General features: G+C 48.3%; 1 protein-coding gene across 5 annotated transcripts in view; it reads right to left on the bottom strand.

Moving 5' to 3' along the window:
- ANO9 (anoctamin 9) overlaps positions 1-21,567 on the bottom strand; it is a 640,562-nt gene that overhangs the window by 103,538 nt on the left and 515,457 nt on the right. For all 5 annotated transcript variants that reach the window (XM_069623932.1, XM_069623931.1, XM_069623929.1 and 2 more), the window contains 3 exons: positions 12,811-12,915; positions 7,028-7,192; positions 3,390-3,426 (listed from right to left, as the gene is read on the bottom strand). In XM_069623932.1, the coding sequence (XP_069480033.1) occupies positions 3,390-3,426; positions 7,028-7,192; positions 12,811-12,915 (307 nt within the window). The remainder of the gene's footprint in view (positions 1-3,389; positions 3,427-7,027; positions 7,193-12,810; positions 12,916-21,567) is intronic.

Below are 21,567 nucleotides of genomic sequence, written 5' to 3' on the forward strand. Positions count from 1 at the left end.
TGTGCCCCATTACCCCCCGTGAGTGTCTGTGTGCCCCATTACCCCCTGTGTCTGTGTGTCCCCTTACCCCCCGTGAGTGTCTGTGTGCCCCCTTACCCCCATGAGTGTCTGTGTGCCCCCTTGCCCCCGTGAGTGTTTGTGTGCCCCATTACCCCCCCGTGAGTGTCTGCATGCCCCATTACCCCCCCGTGAGTGTCTGCGTGCCCCATTACCCCCTGTGAGTGTCTGTATGCCCCATTACCCCCCTGTGAGTGTCTGTGTGCCCCATTACCCCCCGTGAGTGTCTGTGTGCCCCCCTTGCCTCCTAAACTGCCTTTCGCCCCTTACCCCCTCCACTAATCTCTTTTCTTTCACCACCTTCCTACACCTCACCCCTCTATCTTTCTTGCTCCTCTCTTACTCCCCCCCCACTTAGCACTTACTCTTATCATTTGTTCCCGTGACTTTTGATAGCAGCTTGTCTGTCTCCCCTCCTCCCCTCCTTATCTTCTCCTTCCACCCCCCTCCCCTGCTCTATTAATTTGTCGCTGACAAATTTGCACAGTAGCGTGTCTTGTTATTCCCTTTCTCCCCTCTCTTATCCCCCTTTTCCCCCCTCCCACCCCTCCTCTTGTTTACCTCTTGCACTACATCAATTGTCGTCAGGCATAGTAATGTTACTGCTTGTTTTGTTCTCCTTCTTTTCCTTTCCCTCTTTGCCTTATTTGTTCTATGCACTTGCACTATCTGAAATGTCGTCAGGCCTATTACGATAGTTATTTTTCACATTCTGTATTGTTTCAAGGACCTTTATTGAATGTAACTGTATTTTTCCTATGTTCCCTCCCTCCTTGAAGCGCTTTGAAACACATGGTGTATAGGCGCTATATAAATAAACAATCAATCAATATCATGAAAATTGCAGCAATCTCCTCTTATTTTGTCCTTTCCAATTGATCCCACTTGGGGATGCTGCTTCAAAAGTAAATTTGGTGGGTGACCTCTTTCTTTTGTGGTAGCGGAGAAGACCAGGCTGGCACGGCCAAGGCCACAATATTGTTTAAATCTAGGAATTTGCAGCGTGATTCTGTGATTGGATCTTAAAAGGAAAATTAGTAAATGCCATTTGAGTTGGGCAGTAATATATGTAGAGCAATTTCCATGAAGTGCTTTATGGTGAGGAATTTAAACAAGATTTTTTAATTTACTGGGAACTAATGAAGTCCCCTGAATACTGGGGAAACAGGCTAGTTTCTACGGTAATAGTGGTGACCTGTGCCACCGCATTCTCATGTTTAATCACTGTTGTACCACTTACTGACTGGTCCATCACCTCTTTCCTAATAGCTATGACCAGAGCGAGTTTGCCGGTGATGCAGGTAGCCCGTTCATGAGACCTCCACAGCTCAGCATTTGCTCAGCTCTTGTCATCTAACCTGTGGCTGCTGCGCCACTGATCTACCTCAACCAACTGAATGTTTTTTTTTTTTTGCACATTCATTGTATTATTTTGGCAAGAAATGGCACCACACAAAGCCCATACACAAAAGCAGTTGTAGGTTAGTGCATATGTGACAAAGCTTTCAAGTTAGATCACACACATGAGAATACAGACGATAAAAATGAGGTTTGGACTAATTCTTGCCCTTTCGTAAAGCCTGTGGCCACATTTCTGATACACCAGAACATGTGTTGCTATTTTCACAACTTTTCCTTTTGACTTGCAGAAGTCGTGTTCCTGAGGATACATGCCTTTCCCTCCGAGTTTATTCCTATAACTAAACCATGAGAGTTGCACGCACCGGCGGCCCTGTGATCAGCACTGCACTTTTTCTGTTAGGTGTTTTTTCTCTTTTCTTCCTGTTTTTGGTGTGTGGTCTAATGTGTGTGCTACTGGTTACAGCACCTCCAATAATCACCTCCCGCCCATCATCTAGCACATCATAGTGCTGAACCTTTCCTCAAGAGGGTAGCCTGTCTACCCAGGTGTGAGCTGATTGCTCCCCCCTGCTTTGTCTCCCCCACCCCCATCTTTGGATTCATTTTGTATGTTCCTGCAGCGCACAGAAAGACGCCTCCAAAACCATAGACACTCCACTATAGAAAACCACTTCTCCCGTGTGTTTGCAATTACACAACAGTCCCTCGATTTTGTGTTTCACCGGTTTTTTGCAGCAGGGTTATCCTATGTCCCAAGACAGTTTAACTTGTGTGTTCAGCTGGAGTTGTATACCAAAAGGGCAAAGGGAATAGGTATTTTTAGAAAATTACACCCTGGAGGCTAAACAAAATTGAATGTTGTGTAAAGTGGCCTTGTATAACACAGCTCGGCCATATTGGCAGCCTCATTGCGCATTGTCCTGCAAAGAATCTTATATCAAATCACTTTTCCAGTCTAAGTGAATTGTGTTGACATGTGCTCGTTTTGTTTGCTTCTCTGCTGTTCTATTTGTTCATTCTGCAGGCTTCTTCTTGGCAGTGGATTATGCTGAATGTGCAGTTCCTTCCCTACACAGACCCGGGGAATGTGCTCTACTCTAATAGGCCAGTTGCCCCCCTACACTGTTTCTGTCTGTGGTGCAAAATGCTATTTAATTTCCTCCTGCATCTGACTCTTGTACTTACTGTACATGCCCATTGCTTCACCTTACACACCACTCATCGTGCACCGCATGGGAAGAATGCGGAGGGGTGTATTCTACTTCCAATGTGTGCATTTCTGTAGGAGACTGCCATTGCTGCAACCTTGAGTGATCTTGGATAGGTTCCTGGTAATTGCATTATTTTACAAACATCACCAATCAGAATTTGTGCACACATGGCTCCATTCAAAATCCCCCCTATCTTCTGACCACAGCCCATTTAATCCAATGACTCCCTCATCCATGCACCATCCAGTGCAACAGGAGACACAGGAATAAAATAAGAAGGTAAGGGGGTTTGGTGGGGGGGACCACTGGTGCAGACGCAGGAACTACGCAGTGAAGTTGTGTGATACAGACAGGAATATAGCATCAATGGGAGCGCAGCTGTGGATCCACCAACAAGGGAATCAAGCATGGGCACACCTTCTCCCCCTACCTAGCAGCATCCCTGACACTGTATATCTCCTTTCTCCATGTCCTTCTAAACGTACCCTTAACATTCCTCCCGTCTAACTGAACCCATAGTATGGTATGATATTCCTGTGTCCCTTTGCTGTTACGCGCTCTGTTGCTTCCCAGCTAGGCTTTTACTATTATAAAACCCTGCACATACATGCATGAACAGAAACACATGCCCTTAACAAGTCTCCAAACCCCAAGGTGCCCCGTTCTCCCAGGCCACCTCCTTGCCCATAACAATGAGGGAGCTGTATGCAAACACACCGGTTATCAGCTCACGTACGTACTTAAAGACCCTTGACTCACCTAAGTTACACAAGTACATGGCCACCACTCTGTTCACCTGAAAGGAGACATGAAAGGTCAGATATAGGTTATGTTATTACATCGTGCAAAATCACTGTAGAAATATCAGAGTGCCTAGGCCTGTCTAAAAGGTGGTTTATTGTGCTCTCCCCAGGGGTTTCCAGACCCTATTAGCACCCAAGGTGGGGGAGCAGCCAATCAGGTTCTGTGGATTGTGGGCTAAAATTGCTAATCTCAGCCATGCAACACGCAGGATGCTTCCTCCGCCCCACACCACTATCTTCTCCCCACCCTCCATTCCCTTCTTTTGCTTTTTTATGTCCCAAGCCCCCTCCCCACCCCTACTTACTTGATCATTGCGGCGACAATGCCCGCTGCTGCTTCTCTCCGTCTCCCTTTGCCGGCTGCCATGGTAATGGAAGAGGGACTCCGTAAGACGCAACAGGAGGCCAGGAGGCGTCCCGTTCATTAGCATTAAAGACCCTGCCATCAACACCCCAGATTGGCAACCCAAGGTGCTAATGGAATTAGTAACTCGTTCCATGAGCTATACCAGGGGGGGTAACATCGCGGTGCCCCCGTTATACCCCTTTGCTTTGCTCTGGGGCTTCCGGGCCATTACCACCCCACCTCCCGTATAGCCCATGGAACGGGTTACTAATGCCATAGTCTGTGAGGAAAGAGAAAAAAGGGAGGGGATAGTAGAAAAGAAAAGGCCAAATAGGAAGACATAAATGGAGAGGTGCAATATTTGTGAAAGATTGGTGGCCTGAATTTGGGGTGTGACGCATTGTGAAGAAAGTTAAAAGTAAGTTCATATCTCTCTGTATATATAGAGGAATTTGTTTGAGGGCTGATTTTATAAAGAACACATATACACTGTAGTGTATAGCTGTGTGACTGACTTGAAATACACCTTAAAGCTTGCAGGTTTCTACGGTCAGCTCTTAAAGTTTCAGAAGCGTGCTGGTAGCGCAACATGCTATGTATCGATGGGCAGTGTCTCCGGTCCTGCATCACACAACACTGCAGCCTTGTCCCACAAGGGCTTTGCCACAGTGGGTCCGATCCTCATCTCTAAAAGCTTTGGAAGCGTAGACGTAGCACAACATGTTACATATCAAAGGGCAGCGTATCCTGCGGTCCTACGTCGCACAACACCGCTGCCTAGTCCTGCGAGGGCTTTGCTGCAGGGGGTCTGATCCTCAGCTCTTAAAGGTTCAGAAGCGTAGACATAGGACAACATGTTACATATCAAAGGGCAGCGTATCCTGCGGTCCTACGTCGCACAACACCGCTGCCTAGTCCTGCGAGGGCTTTGCTGCAGGGGGTCTGATCCTCAGCTCTTAAAGGTTCAGAAGCGTAGACATAGGACAAGGTGTTACGTATCAAAGGGCAGTATCTCCTGCGGTCCTGTATCGCACAACACTGCTGCCTTGTCCTGCAAGGGATTTATATAATTTTCAAAGTGGCCCCATACTACACATTTTCAGCAAGCCCAATCCTTTTCCTATGAGAAATTTGGAAATAAAATAAGTTACTGCACAAAAGGGGCCCAAGGTGCAGAGGCCTACCGGGAAATCTTCAGAGTACCCTATAGGCCAGTTCACCACTGATTAGGGTAGTCTTCCCAATGATACAGCACTGTCCCACGTCCCAGGGCCAAGCATGGTGTTAGGGTAAACTTACCTCAGAGCAATTACTGACCCATGTCCTAGGGAGCAACATAGTATTAGGGGCACTCTTTCTTCTGAGCCAGCACTGTCCCGTGGCACAGGGTCACACGTGATGTTAGAGCACAATTCCTGCAAAGCCTGTCCTGAACCAGGGCCTAGGGTATAGCATAATATTTGCCAGTCTTTGCTCTGAGCCAGCTGTGTCCCATTTCCTAGAGTCGAGCATGGTGTTAGGGCACTGTTCGCGCTGAGCCAGCGCTACACCAGGGCTTAAGGCTGAGCATAGTATTAGAGGGTTATAGGTCAAAGGTTCGAATGAAAAGGATCAAATGACAAAAGGGTCGAGTCAAAAGGACCGAAAACCAACGGGTCAAATTTTTTTTATTTATTTGTTGGTGGGGTGGGCCGGGGGGGTCCCCCCCAAAACCCCCGTTTTGGGTGTAAAAACCACTTTTTTACCTATACGAAATCCAAAAATAGAATATACATTTAAAAAAAAAAATCGACCCTTTGGTTTTCAGTCCTTTTGACTCGACCCTTTTGTCATTCGATCCTTTTCAGTCGATCCTTTGACCGGACACCGTATTAGAGCACTATTCCCTATAAGTCATCATTTTCCAATGTCCTTGGGTCATCCATACAGTTAGGGCACTGTTCCCTCTGAGCCAGTAATGCACCAGGTCTTAGGGCACAGCATAGTGTTAGGGTGCTCTCCTATATAAGCCAGCCCTGTCCCAAGACCAGGGCCAAGCATGGTGTTGGGGCACTCTTCCCTTCTGCACCATTTCTGGCCCATGGCTTAGAATACAGCATATGATTGGGACACTATTCTCTATGAGACAGAACTGTCCCTTGACCCAGGTCGATGCCTGGTGTTTGGGTACTATTCCCTCTAAGCCAGTCTTGAACCAGGGTCAACAGGGCAGGATAGTATTAGGGAAGTCTTCCCTCTGAGCAAGCACTGTCCCATATCACAGCATGCACTAGGGCACACTTCCTTATAAAGCAGCATTGACCCATGACCCAGTGTGGTATTAGGTCACTGTTCTCTCTCTTACCCCATGATGCAGGTTGCAAGGCCCAGGGTGGTGTTAGGGCACTCTTCCCTTCTAAGCTAGTTCTGACCCATGCATAGGGGCAGCATAGTATTAGGGCACTTCCCTCTGAGACAGCACTGTCCTTTGGCCCAGGGGCAATCATTCTGTTAGTCCCACTAAGCTAGTCTTGACCAGGGCCTATAGCACAGCATAATTAGAGCACTCTTCCTTCTGAGCAAGCACTGTCCCATGTCCCAGGTGTTGGTGACATGGTGTTAGGTCACTCTTCTCTCTGAGGCAGTACTCACCCCATGGCCCAGGTTCCAAGGTCCAGGACGGTGTTGGGGCACTCTTACCTCTGAGTCAGCAGTGACCAAGGGACCAGGAAAGCATTGCAGCTCTCCATCTGTGCAACCCAAAGGGAGCAGCTTGTATTAGGGCCATTCTTCTCTCTTGCAGCGCTCCCTCCACACACCAGCATACCATTAACAACACTATTCCTCCTGTGCCGACACTGGCCCAATGCACAGCACGGTACGGTACTAGGGACAATTAATGGTAAGAAAGCACTGTCCCAAAACCCAGAATTGTGCTAGGGATACACCTACTGTTGTGCCAACGCGGATGGAATTCCCTGCACGGTATTATGGGCACTAGCCAATCCCTGTATATAATAGTGATGTGTAAGAAGTTTGTACCAGTATTCCCTTAGTGTCACAACTTACAAATCCCTACCATGGTGTCAGAGACACTCTTATGTCCGTCTCAGCGCATGCCCAGTGTCCAGCAATATGTTAGAGGCACAATTCAGTGTGGGTCAGCACTAACACAGAGCCCAGAATGCTTTTCTGGGACCTAGCACAGTACTAGGATCACTCCAGACACTGCACTAATCCAAAGGAGGCAGACTTTACACATACCATACCTTGGTCATGATGACAATGGTAATGTAATGGACCAATGCCCCAGTCATGACTGCTATTGTGTTGGCTCGCTCACGGATGAAGTCCCAGTCAGACTGTGTGAAGTACACAGTCATTACCACCCGGTAGATGACGATTGCCTGGGCGATGCCGATCATGATGGCGAGCTGCAGAACAAGAACAAGGGGTCAAGGGCATGCATGCAATAATACCTAAGTCTTGAAGTACCACTGTTGTGGCATAAGGATACAATGTTAGACCCTGGAGAAGCCGAGCACATCAGAGCGAGTAGGTACCAGCGCGCTACACAACTATGTGTAGTCAGTACACTATCAGAACATCTTCAGCAGGACAACATTGTTGCCCTGTTTGCAGGGCCTATGTCAAGTACAGGGAATTTGCACTTTGCCAAAAGAATGAGCCAACTTCTAGTTTGGCAGAATATCAGCAAACAGAGATTTTGCACAAAGAAAAGAAAATCAACAAGACAAATGAGCACTAGACTCCACAAATACAAGCAGCCAGGTGGGATTTCCAGCTAGAAAGGGTGGCTTATGTGAACCAGGGAAGTGGAAAGAGGTGTGCGATGTTGACTAGAAGAGTGTGGTGCCAGGGCACCATGGAAAAATAAGAGAATACTTTCTCCAGGAAAAAGAGACTCTGCGAAACCATAAGTGTACAAACATTGAGGTTAGATGTTCACTAGAAAGGGTGCTTTAAGAAACCATGGCAGTAGAAACAGAGAGGTACGACATGTGAGGGAAAGTGTAGAACAGGGGAACTAAGAGAGAGAACACGTCAAAAGGATGTTTGCCAAGAAAAACATGATGGTGTATGCAAAGAGATAGGCAGCATAGATTGCTGCAGGAGACCTTGAAAGGCTAAGCAGAGAGGAAGGGAATTCACTAGGACATGTTGGCTTGGTTCCATGTCTTAAAGTCGCGGCATAAATGGCCGTGTATACAAAATATCGCGGCAAAAAGGCTGTGGTTTTGCCACCACATTCATGTAAAGGATACGGGGGACACCCCCGCAACCCCCCAGACCTATTATACCATTTAAGGGATGCGGGGGGCACCCCCTCAACCTCTGCTCCCCTTAAATGGTATAATAGCGTACACCTTTACCGGGTCAAACCAATAAATTTTTGCTGCATTTTTTTTTACCAGCGACACTTTTGCCGCGTTTTTATTACCCGATACCGTTGGCTCTGGGAGAGCAGTGGATTTCAAGCAGAGTGGTAGGACTTCCATCAGATAGGGTGGCTCTTGGAGAACAGGGGAGTGTAAGCGGAGAGATACAGCTCCCAAGAGGAAAGGATGGGTTGTTTCCCCAAAACTTCTGAGTGAAGAGCAGAGAATCCTAACCGCAGAGTGGATAACAAGGCCCCATGACTGCAGAGTAGAGATCAGGTCCTCTGACGGCAGAGTGGACATCAGGGTCACATGCCTGCAGAGTGGAGAACAATGCTCCATGACTGCAGAGCGGAGAAAACAGGCACAATGAATACAGAGATGACAACAGGCCGCCATGGCCAAGGAGTGGCGAACACAGGAACCATGGCTACAAAGTGGAGCACAGGGTGCATGTCGGAGGAGTGGAGAACACAGGAAGCATGAATACAGAGTTGATAACAGGCCGCCTTGTCTGAGGAGTGGAGAACAGGTCTTTTGATGGCAGCGTGGGCACGAGGGCCACATGACTGCAGAGTGGCTTGCAATGTTCCATGACTGCAGAATGGAGAACACAGGCATCATGAATACAGAGTTAAGAACAGGGTGCATGTCTGAGGGGTGGAGAACAAAGAAACCATGACTACAGAGTGGAGATCAAGGCCTCGGGACTGCAAAGCGGCGAGCAATGTCCCATGACTGCAGGTTGGAGAGCAGGGCCTCTGAGCTGAAGAGTGGACATCAGGGCCACATAACTGCAGTGTGGAGAGCAATGCTCCATGACTGAAGAGTGGAGAACACAGGCACCATGAATAAAGAGTGAGCATCAGGGTTATATGTCTAAAGATTGCAGAATAGGGTCCCATGACTGAAGTGTTGGGAACAGGGCCCTATGACAGCAGAGTGGAGATCAGATCCTCTGACGGCAGAGTGGATATCAGGGACTCATGACTGCAGAGTGTACCATAGGGCCACATGACTGCAGTGTGGAAAGCAATGCTCCATGACTGCAGAGTGGAGAACACAGGAACCATGACTACAGAGTGTAGCAGATGGCGCATGGCTGAGGAGTGGGGAACACAGGCAAATTAATACAAAGTTGAGAACAGGGCACCATGTCTGAGGAGTGGAGAACAGGTTCTCTGAGGGCAGAGTGGACATCTGGGTCACATGCCTGCAAAGTGGAAAGCAATGCTCCATGACTGCATAGTGGGGAACACAGGCACAATGAATACAGAGCTGAGAGCAGGGTGCCATATTGGAGTAGTGGAGAACACAGGAACCATGACGACAGCGTGGAGAACAGGGCCTCAGGACTGCAGAGAGGACATCAGGGTTCACATAACTGCTGAGTGGAGAGCAATGCTCAATGACTGCAGAGTGGAGCACATAGGCACCATGAATGCACAGTTGATGACAGGCCCCCATGTCTGAGGAGTAAGGAATAGGTCCTCTGAGGGCACAGCGGCATGAGGGCCATGTAAGGGAGGCATTGTATCACAAGTATGACACTGACACAAAGGGTGCAGTTCATAAAACCTTTATTAAGGTTTCTGGGTTTGGAAAAACTCCTACTTTGCCCTATAACTAGGATGAAAGTGGTCTCTATCATTAAATAATAAATAAAACAGTCCTAGTTGAGTCTGTCAAATAAAAATGGCCTATACTAACAAAACCTAATGCTTGCCCTATCTCTTGTACAAAAAGTGAATAAAGGAGACTATGTATGCAAAGGAAAATCAGTGTTCAAATATAAAGAATAAATGTGGTTGAGTTAGCTCTCCTCCCCACGTTAGACAGCATGGGGTAAGGCGGTCTCCATAGACGGGATGAAACACTCTGGCTCAGGTTCTTAACATAAAGGCAGTTAAAAACGTGGATCGAGGATCACCTGGCCTTCCACGTTAAAGTCTCTCTATCCAGCTTTCAAAACTCATTTCAACAATAAGTTCACATTGGTCTCCCTCGATCGGGCTCCGACCTTTCAAACACAGCACTTGCAGGGATTCCCTTCCTCAAACTTAATTCACATACTTTAGGGGTTCCCTTCCACTAACTTATCACACTTCCTGTCTACCTCAGTCAGGCTCGCACCATTTCCTGATGTCGAAGATTTTTGAATGTGCGTGGCTTTTACTGCAGACCTCTGCAGGATCACTTCCACTTTCCCTTCAGCTCACACGCTTGTATTTGCCCCAGTGCTTCTTGGTTTGTGTAGTTCAATGTCATAAGCATCCAAAGTGCAAAGTTCACCTTTTTACTCTCAGGGTTAATTTTGATTACTTCTCGTTTACAGTTCATTCACTTTATCGCTCCAAACATTTCACCTTTCACAGAGACTTTCGAGTGGGCTACTTCTTTTCACCTGACCACTCAGTATTGCTGGTTTCACAGCTATCCCTACTTCAAGGTTCATTCACAGGTCTGCCTTTCTTCCCGTCACATCCACACGCGTGCAGCCTTCAATTGTGTGATATAATGTTGCAACTTCAATCTTTCCTTAACACACACCGGTCTTTCAGGTCACTTGTCGACTCATCGGCTCTGTGCATTTCTTTCTTGTCTTTACAGTTTTTCAATTCATGAGTCAAGGTTAGTACCACAGGCTTGGCCTTGCCTCCCCAAATCTGCCATTCACCCGGGAGGGTTGCTGGCATCCTTGAAACACAATGCAGCCTTCTTGTCTGGAGTACGACCTTCTCCACGTGTCTTTCACGGCCTGTTGGAGGCAACAACCTTCTGTAGGGAACTCCTGCAGCCCTCGACTAGTTGCCCTCATCCCTCGGTCTGTCACTCTGCTCCACTAGGTTCGCGTTCGCCCCTGAAGTTCTGCTCAAGCCCGTTTGCCACCTTTCTCAGAGTGTGTCTCTATGTTACGCCTTTTATCCAGGTGAGGAGAGCGAATTGGTATCAGATGTATGCACTTAAAGTCAAGTGCCTGACTCTGCCTGACCCGATTAAAGGGACATGTGCAATGCGATGTGTAAGAGTTAGCCTCTTTAGTCTCAGTCACCCTCTTCCTCAGCCCAGTGTTTGTCTAGAAAGGGTGGGGGTGAGTTGCGACATCAGAGAATTCTACAAAATAGGATGGGTTAGGTGTATGGAAAAGGGGGGGGAATACTGCATCTCGCCACCGGTCGCCTCACCCCAACTCCCCGAAGACCCCTCACCCAGGTGATCCTCCCGCACTGGTCCACCCCCAGGGTCTGGATCCAAAGGCGATGGCCACGCCCTGGCCACCTGAGAGAGAGATCCCTGGGGACTAGCACTTGAGACACCCTTTGGTTTCTCACAGTCACATGACTGCAGAGTGAAAAATAGGACCCTATGACTGAAGTGTGGAGACCAGGGCCCCAAGACTGCACAGTGGAGATCAGGGCAACATGACTACAGAGTGTAGCATAGGGGCACACAACTGCAGTGTGGAGAGCAATGGTCCATGACTGCAGAGAGTGGAGAACACAGACACCATAAATGCAGAGTTGAGAACAGGGCCTCAGGACTGCAAAGCGGCAAACAATGCCCCCATAACTGTGGGGTGGAGAACATGGCCCCGTTATTTTTTCAGGCCAATTTAATAGGTTCAAAAATAATGCACTCTGTTTTGGAGGAATTCTGTTTTATTCCCTTTGTTTTCATCTCATCATCAGCTGCTTTCCTCTTTGGTGATCTGTGAATTGTCCTAGAGAGCAGCGAAAGGTAAACAGAAGGATGTAGTAATGTCAGACAAAGGACAGACGTTGGACAGGGCCAGGGTACGTGGAAATGCTAAATAAACGAGGGTACACGGAAATGCTAAATAAAAGACAGCTTTGCGGGATCAGAATGGAATTGCATTAGGCAAGCAGGTACTGTTTGGGTTCAAGGTAGTGCCAGGTGCGAGCAGGCTGAATTAGGAAACATATCTATATAGACGATGCAGCGGGGACATTTGGTTCCATTTAAACAGGGAAACCTTTGCAAAGTGTCCTGGCTCAGTGTGTTAGTCACAACCATACAATGTCAGAGAATTACCAAATTGTAGCCAGAAGAGGATGGATGAAACTCGGTTATGCAGGGAACACAGCATGCCAGCTCTGACGGAGAGACAAGAAAGCAACACAGAGGAGAGGCGGCCATTGAAGCGACGAAAGAAAGATGGCGACACATCAAAATGGCATTAAAGAAGATAGGATAAGAGGACAGTAAAAAAGAAAGGTGCCACAGCATGTGGTCCGGGCACAGTGAAGAAGAGAGCACGGGACAAGCAGGAGAAAGAAAACAAAGTGCAAATCCCAACCCCTATATTTATTAATTAGGGAAAGTCAGATAGGAGGATACACGATAGACTTCTTTCAGAGTACCATCTCTTCCTACAATAAACAACCCATTCAATGTAAGTCAACATAGATCTGCTCTGATTTCCCCATTTCCAAAAGTCCAAAGCAGGTGTACAGCATGTTCTTCCATCATTTTCATGACCCTAGATCCAACCAAGCAAGGCCACATCCAACCAGAACTTTCCAAAAGTTCCATGTAACGTGTGCATGCAGTGGTCACAAACATATTGTGCAACCCACGCCCAGTAAACATGCACGCGGAGGAAACATACATGGAAGCAGAAAGGTCTGTACCATTATGGAGACACCGATGATGATCAGTGTACTGTTGATGTAGGAGTGCTGATGTAACTGGATGGCACAATCTGGATTGTTGATCAGCTCCAAGGCCATTTCTTCCTGCAGAGAGAGAAAGAGGGGACACAGAAGCAGAGGAGCCTGTGACACATTCATAAGACAATCCAAGAACAGTGACACCAAACGGAACAATGAGATAAGAGACCAGAGCCCCAACAGGGTCTGGGACCTACAGCGCTATCTGTGTTTTGGACTAAGACTCCCATGATCCTGCACCACTGAAAATGCTGACATTGGCTGAGGTGAGCTGTAGTCCAAAACATCTGGAGAGCCAAAGGTTGGAGACACCTGTAAATCAATCAACAGCACGGGAGACCGGAGACCCATACATCAATATAACAGGAGAATGGAGGCCCAGGGATCAATGAGACAAGCACCAGAGACTAATAGGCCAATGGAACAACGAGATGGGAAACCGGAGACACAGGGAACAGTGAGACAGGATACCAGAAACCCATTAAACAATGGGGGGGGGTTAGGGGCGGGTAACACAGGGAACAATTGAACAGAAGGCCAGAGGCCCATGAATCAATAGCACAGGAAACAGGAGATACATGGCACAATGGGAAAGAGACCAGAGACACAGGGAGAAGAGGGACAGAACACAGAAACCCATGGAACAATGGGGCAACGGGGAGGACCAGGGAGATCAGAGCCCACTGGAAAAAAGTGCAAGGAACCTGGTATACAGAGACCCACGTGCCACTGGGACATCCTATAATTGATTAAAGAGTAAAGAGAGACTTGCTTAAAGAGGGCCTATTGATGAACCCGTCGTCATTCTGAACTTTAGGTCAAAAGTGCCAGTGTTAAAGGTCGTTGCCAGTGTAATCGTCCTGTGAAACAGTGACCGATCAGCGGTGCAGTGCTGCAGCACTGTGAGTGTACCTCCAGTATAGCCCTGTTACTGCTGCAGGGCCTCGGCAGTGCCCTGTTGGTGCTTCCAGTTCTAGGCCTCAGAATCTGAGCTTCCATCAGCAGTACCTTGCGATCAATATATGGCCTGAGCAGTGTCGCCCACCTGCTGGCTCGGATGGGTCATAGAGCAATTAGCCAATGGTCGAGGTACCAGTCCAACATTCTAATGTGGGCCATTTCTAAGGGGCACAGTGGGTCAGTTTGAGGAGTCGCTGCTCTGTGCAGGTGGAGGATGTGATCAATGATACTGGACAAATGTGTTTTAAATTGCACTATTTCTTTATTGCACAATTCGGTTTTCGGTTAACCTTATATGCTCATAGAAAAAGAAAGAAGAAATGCCTTATAACAGAACAGATCAGTAGCAATCTGAAAAAGGGAAACATAGCCCCAGCATAGACACAGAGCTCAGATTAGCAACCTTGCAGAATGTACAAGTGTTCAAGCATAGATAGGGGGCACGAGAAAGGGGCGCACAACGGAGATAGTGCATAAGGTTTAGGAGCTACCAGGAAGGTGCACATATCCGGGCATACACTGAGATCAGAAGAGGGTCATGGTTTTCAAGTGGCGATGCCATTAGGGAGCGGAGAAACACATGACTATGTGATGTGCAATACATTAATGATCACTAATATTATATATGAAGTAACACTTTAGCCTGGAAAACCTTGAGTGAGGCTTTTTGAAGCGCATACCCTGAGAACTCATTCAATCTTAAGGGCTGACCATTTTGAAATATTAAGGGGCTGGCAATTTCAACAGGTTAGGCAAGGTGAGGCGTAAATGAGTTGCCCGGGATCACACACTTTGGTAAGGCGATGAACCTGGGACTTGAGCCCAGACACTCATTTCTCAACTTGACCACATGTTTTGCCAGTTCTTGTCATAGAGCAAGCTGTAAATGTTGGTGAACGTTTTGAGTTTCATAAACTAAAATAATGCCCTTTTTTGTAACCGTGATTTGGAAAGTAAAAACATCACATAACAACCCATTATGACGATATATTTTAAACAATGTTTACAGAAAAATTGTATGCAAATAAGAATGATTGTGCCATCCTTATCTCCATCAGCAAGGGGAATATACAAGTACCAGAATGCCAATGGAGGTCTGCTTATAAAATGCGTTTGACTGAAGCTTCGAATACACTGAAAGCACAGACTTGTGGCTTGTTATTCATGAAGTGCAGAAGAACATTTGAAATCATATGTGAGATATGAGCAGCCTGGAAAAATATCTGCCAGAGAGAGGCCTGTAACATTTGGTCCGCACCCTTCGTTATAGAGCCCCTGCCACTCAAATGGCCTAAATACAAAAAAAGAGGGGTAGGTAATGACCTAAACGTGTCACCAGAATGGCGGGATGTCAAACCCTTTCATAGAACACAGCAGGGTCCCTGTAGTATCTAGTGGTGAAGCCGGAATATGAGCCTCAACACTGGATCCAGAGTCTCGAATCTAGCCTCCTAATCACCTCCCCGACCAATGTTTCACGTCCCCTGTCGGGGGTGGCTGTCCAGATTTACAACCCTAGGCTAGAGGAACCAAGCCCTAGACCAGCAACATACTTATGGTATGTCCGTTTGTAAAAGTAACACCATCTCGTTGGTGCAGGAAATGCTATTTTTATAAAGGGAGAAGGTGTGCAGCAGATTTTAACAGCACCTTAGAGGTGCTGCAGTAACTCCTTTTATTGGTGTGCAAAACTAGGGTTTTTGGAAGGAGAATCCCCAAGCAGTGTCTGTCCTGCATTCCTGATAGTTGCTGAGCTGTTGTCAAGCAGTAAATCAGGCACATGTAAAAGTGGCGGCTTTGAAGCCAGGATGCCACATTATCACTTTAACAGAATATGGTGCTTTTAAGGAAAGTGTTCTTCCTTCATGGAAAACACTTTCCTAATTGTGTGCATGCACCTCAGATTCAGGCCCGAGACAATATTGATGGGTTTTGGTATTGCGTCGGGAATATGATCACAATTCTCTACTAATTGCTGCTTAACACACAGACCTGTCTTCTGGACCATTACAGCACTCTAATGTACGAATAAGTATTTCAACTTTGGTTATTGCGCATCGTCAATATATTCCCTTCAGAAAGGTGAAAAACACTACACAACTGGTGTTATAGTGAACACAGAATACATTACAGAATGTATTGGTCAGATTGAAATGCACTTGTAAAAAATAGCTAGACTCCGGCCCTAGCAGAGTGCTATACAATATCATGAAAGGTGTGTTTTTTTTGTGTTGTTTTTTTGAGAAAATGGGCACTGACTTCTTTGCAGCATGCAGCCATGTGAAGGCCCCTCACAAGCTGGGGACCTGGAGTGTGTAGCCCTTTTTCACATACAAAGTTGTCTCTTATTGCTGTCTCTTGACTATTAGACCTCTAATCTGAATGTTCCCCATATCCTCGAATTTTAGAGTAGGGAGAAATCTGACATATGATATGATATGATATGACATGTATAACGCACCTATACACAAGTGGCAAGGGGGGGTACAAAGGGAGGACAGACAACGATCTTACTAGGCCAGGTGTCATTCAGATCGTGCAAGTGCATGGGAAGGGGGGAAAAAGGAAGAATGCGAGGGGGAAAAAGGGAGAGGGGAAAGTGCAGTACATGGGAAGTGGAATAAATAAGATAAATAATAAAAGCGCATTAAAAAAAAACAACAACAGGCAAGTGCAAGGAAGTGCGGACAAAGTGCTGGAAGGGGACTGAAGGGGTACAGAAAAACAGTCCCCAAGTGCAGGGGTTGCCAGGGAGGCAGTGCAGGTGGGCAGTTGACAGGGCCTGGGCCAGAGATCAGAAGGGTGGCCAGGTAACCAGTGCAATTTCAGTCAGGAGTTCAGCAAGGGAAGGGAGGGGAGGAGAGAAAGCAGAAGCAAAGAGGAAGGTTTTGAGGTGTTTCCGGAACCGGAGGTGGTTCTCCTCGAGTTTCAGGGAGGCAGGAAGGAGAGAGGCCCCTGCCGAAGAGAGTGATCTGCCACCAACTCGTTGCTTGGAGAAGCGACTGACCCAGAGGGAGTTGGAGGCAGATGAGCGAAGAGCTCGAGAGGGAAGGTATTTAGGAAGAGAGAGTTGAAGGTATTTCGGCCCCAGACCCCAGTAGGCCTTGTGTACAATGCAGAGGGTTTTGAATTTAATCCTCGCAGCCACTGGGAGCCATTGCAGAGATTTCAGTCCGGGAGAGATACGATCCCTGGGCTTGAGGCCAAGGACAAGTCTTGCAGTCCTGTTCTGGATAAGTTGCCGAGGTCGGAGAGTGGAGGCAGGAAGATTTAGATAGAGGCTGTTACAGTAGTCCAGCTTGGAGAGGACCAGGGCTCTGGAGACAGTGAGCTTCTGGGGGAAGGATAGGAAAGGAAGAATACCTCTAAGGAGGTGCAGCTGGTAGTGTGATCTCTTAGAGACGTCAGAGATGTGAGGGGAGGAGAGTGCAGAGTCGAAGATAACCCCAAGGTTTTTTGCCTTGCAGGTGGGAGTGGGAGGAGGGCCAAGGGAGGCCGGCCAGAGAGCTGCAGGGAAGGAGGGAGTGGGTGTGCCGATGAATAGAATCTCAGTTTTACTGGCATTAAGGCAGAGGTCGTTGGCGGCACACCAATCCTGGATGGCAGACAGACAGTCAGAGATGAGGGAAGGAAAGGAGGAGGAGGGGGCTGAGGGTAGCCTGAAAATGAGCTGGGTGTCATCAGCATAGCACTGAAAGTTGGGACAGAGAGTGGCGATGCGGTGGCCAAAGAGTGCCAGGTATTGGTTGAACAGCCAGGGAAAGAGGTTAGATCCCTGGGGGACACCACAGGTAGAGAAAAAGATGTCAGAGAGGACGGACCCAAGTTGGACCTGGGAGGGTCGGTCGGAGAGGAAAGAAGTCAGCCACGCCAGAGCCAGACCAGGGATACCCAGGTTGTCACAGAGACGGTTGAGAAGGATGGCATGGTTGACCGTGTCAAAGGCAGAAGAGAGATCAAGTAGGATAAGAACGCAAGGGGTGTTAGAATCGAGGTTGGAGAGCAGGTCTTCACGGATGTTCAGGAGAGTAGTTTCTGTGCTTCTGGCAGCTCTGAAGCCAGACTGATGGTCATGAGCACAACCAACAGATTCAGTGTGGAGAATGAGTTGGGAGAGCTTGCCCAAGAAGGGAGTTATGGAGATTGGGCGATAGTCAGCCGGGCAGGAGGGGTCGGCAGAGGGTTTCTTAAGAAGAAGGTGCACAAGGGAGTTCTTCAGGGGGAAGGGAAGACTCCAGTGGCGAAGGAGTGATTGCAGAAATCCACCAGGGCAGGAGCTAAGGAGTTGATTTGATCCTTAATAGTTTTGGAGGAACAGGGGTGAACCTGTTTCGACAAGACTTTCATAGAACGGACTTGTCTAGAAACCTCGTCTGGAGAGAAAAGGGGAAAGGTAGAGAAGGAGGGAGTAGGGGTGGCAGCAGAAGGGCCAGAGGAAGAGCAGGGAATAGCAGGTGGGGGGTAAGAGGAGGAGAGTGAGGACAGGATGTCCTGAGTTTTAGAAATGAAGTGAGAGGCCAATGCCGTGCAGAGGGCCTGGGAAGGGACAGGAGAGGTAGAGACTGCGGCAGGATTGGCTAGTTCCTTGCAGATTTTAAAGAGTTCAGCCGAGTTGTTGGATGCCGCAGAGACGCGGGCTTGGATATGAGCTCTCCTCTTGGTGAGGACGGAGAGCCGGTATTGCCTTTGCAGCAGGCGGCAGGCCAGTTTGTCAGAGGATGAACTTGAAGCACCCCATTTCCTCTCGGCAACCCTGCACTTACGTTTTAGGCTGACGAGGTCTGAGTCGTACCAGGAGTTGCACTTGGCTTTGGGCTTCAAGCGGATTCTCATGACAGGGGCAAGGATGTCAAGAGTATCAGATATAGCAGAGTGGAGAGGGCTGCGTCAGGGTGAGAGTCAGCCAGAGGAGGTGAGAAGGTGGCAGCGAAAGCCTCAGCTGACACGCGCTTCATGGGTCGGGTGACCGAGAAGGTGGGTGGAGTGACGGAGGTGGCTTGGCCTGTGGGGTAGGGAGGGTGAGGTGGGAGGAAAGGAGAAAGTGGTCACTCCAGGAGAGAGGAGTGGAGAGAGGGATAGAGAGGGGAAGGTCTGAAGAGATCAGAACATCGAGAGTGTGCCCTGCAGAGTGAGTCGGGCCAGAGGGGAGACTAGTGAGGAGAGGGAGTCGCAGAAGTCGCGAAAGAATTCAGAGGGGGGACAGGAGGCATCCAGGTGGATGTTGAAGTCTCCAAGAAGGAGGAGTTGAGTGGTTGAGGCCAGGAGTGAGGAGGAGAGGTCCGCCCACTCGGAGTGGAAGGAAGAAACCTGACCAGGTGGCCGATAGATAGTAGCCACAGTAAGGGAATGGCTAAGCGAGAGAGAGAGCCTGCAGACGAAGCATTCAAAAGAGGAGTAGGCCTGCGTAGGAATGATAGAGGCAGGAATCCACTCAGGGAAGATAAGGGCTACGCCCCCACCAGATCGGTTGGGCCTGGCCGCGGAGAGGATCTTGTAGCCATCATGTAGGAGCATGTCGAAGCTGGTGACAGAGCTGGACGTGAACCATGTCTCAGTGAGACCGAGGACATCGAGGTTGAGTTCTTCAAGAAGGCGGCAGATGTCAGAGGAGTGTTTGACAGCGGAGCGGGAGTTAAGAGTGGCAATGTGGAGAAGGTTGCCCTCATTGAAGGACTTCCGGGGAGGGGTACAGATCAGAGGTACGCCCTGCGGAGGTGTAGAAAGCGCCCGAGAGGGGGCAGAGAGGGAGAGGGTAGGCAAGGTAGCCAAGGAAGGGGGGCAGGGGACAGCAGGAGAAGAAAGGAAGTTGATGAGGTGTGGAAAGCATCTATCAAAGAGATGAAGGTTGGCCTGAGGGCCTTGGACCAAGACGGTTCCATTAGAGTAGACATTAATGATGACCTTAGAGGAAAGGAAGGAGGCCAGGAAGGCATCCCAGCGAGTACCACCATTAATGGGAGAAGAGGAGAAAGGCGAGAGAACAGAGACCATATGAGGGGTCCATAGATCTGAAGAAGGAACGACAAAGAGGATGTCGGTGAGAGTTTCCTTGGAGGAGGCACTGATGTAGGTGTCAGCGATAGGGAGGCCTGGGTTAAAGACCAGGATGTCCTTTTTAAACTTTTTCCTACCAGACTTAGTGAGGGCAGCAGGATAGTCAATAGTGAAACAGTTTGAAAAGATGGGGGAGACAGAGAGCACCATAAAGTAGGTGGGAGAGGAGGGGGTCCAGGGGTAGGCAGACAAGACAGCGAGAGACAAGTGAGCAGGAGAATGGCACAGGACGGTACTTACGCGGCGAGTGCAAGAGAGGCCCAGGACAAACTAAGATAGGAAGGACAAACCTAAATTTGAGAATCCTAAAGAGGGAGAAAAGGCCTAGGTTTCACAGAACAACTTAAATACGGTGACAGTGCATGTTAAACAGGTAGAGAAACCCACCTAAATTTGAGAATCCTAAAGAGTGAGAAAAGGCCTAGGTTTCACAGAGCAACTTTAAATACGGTGACAGTGCACAGTTGAAACAGTGAGATCACAGCTGACTTAGTTGGTCAAACCAGGTGGACACAGTGGACAGAGGGCCCAGCCCAATGAGCAAGGGAGGCACCAGGCGTCCCCTCGGACACCTGCAGACAGCACATGGAGCCGCCCTTTTGCTTAAGGGGCCCTTAGCCGAGGGGGCTGCTGGGCAGGGGGGCTACCCAAGAGGGTCAGATTAATACCAGAAGGCACCCAATAGGAGTTGTGGGTGAGCAGGTAGGCGGGAGGGAGGGAGGACCTAATAATAATTCTTAAGACAAGAGCTGAGCACTAGCATAGCAGCCCCCCCCATACTAATTGTTCTACAATGAGCCGCTAATGTGGTACACGGATATGGAAGGTAGCGTTAAACATTGTTTTGGGGAACTTGTGATTTCCTCACCAACCATGCATGATAGGGGTACTTCGCAGTAAGGCGGGCATCATTGAAGTCGATTGTTGCCGTACAGAAAGTTACTGCCTCATGAGTGAGACAGATGTTAGCAGCTCGAAACATTGCCAGTAGATACCTAGCTCTTAGTGCTCTAGAACCATTACACAGCAATATGAAGTGTCTGATTGGTTCATCGCTAATATTGCAAACTGGGCAAGTAGCAGTGCCGGGCTCACCCCATATGCTCATAGGAACGCCACAAAAAGCCTGCGATCAGTGGTTGGAACTAGAACATCTACATATGATTCGGGCCCAGACACTTCTTCAGCTAGGAGATACGTCTGACCGGGACATAGCGAACGACATGAGCTCTCCAACATATTCTTCGACAGTTCTTTCGCTGCCCCTAGATATAATGATCTTACTTCCCTTGTTAAGGTTTAGCGGTTCCAGCCACAAACATTGGATGTTTAGTGTTAGCCATTTTTTGACATGGGCCGCCAAGGGTAATAAACGTCCTCCTTAAGACGCGAGGATGTAGGATAAGGCCTCTCTGTACTTACCCCATTTCAGGGGTGCTCCAAATTCTCGTCCAATACAGCAGGGGTCTAAATAGAGCTATATCTAATATAGGGCTAATTCCACATTTCATATGGAGTGAAGCAGTAGGTGAACTGCTTGGGAGCCTCAACAGTAATTTGAGGAACTTGTTCTCAGCAGTTGCCTGAGAAGAGCAGTTGGAATAGCCCCAAATGTCTGCACCACAAAGGGCCTATGGTAGGGCCTGAAGGTTATAGATCTCAAAAGCAGGAGACACAGATCTGCACCCATAATTTGATGTGGAT

The sequence above is a fragment of the Ambystoma mexicanum genome, chromosome 11 (assembly GCF_040938575.1).
Source record: "Ambystoma mexicanum isolate Mex_15411 chromosome 11, UKY_AmexF1_1, whole genome shotgun sequence".
NCBI lineage: Eukaryota > Metazoa > Chordata > Amphibia > Caudata > Ambystomatidae > Ambystoma > Ambystoma mexicanum.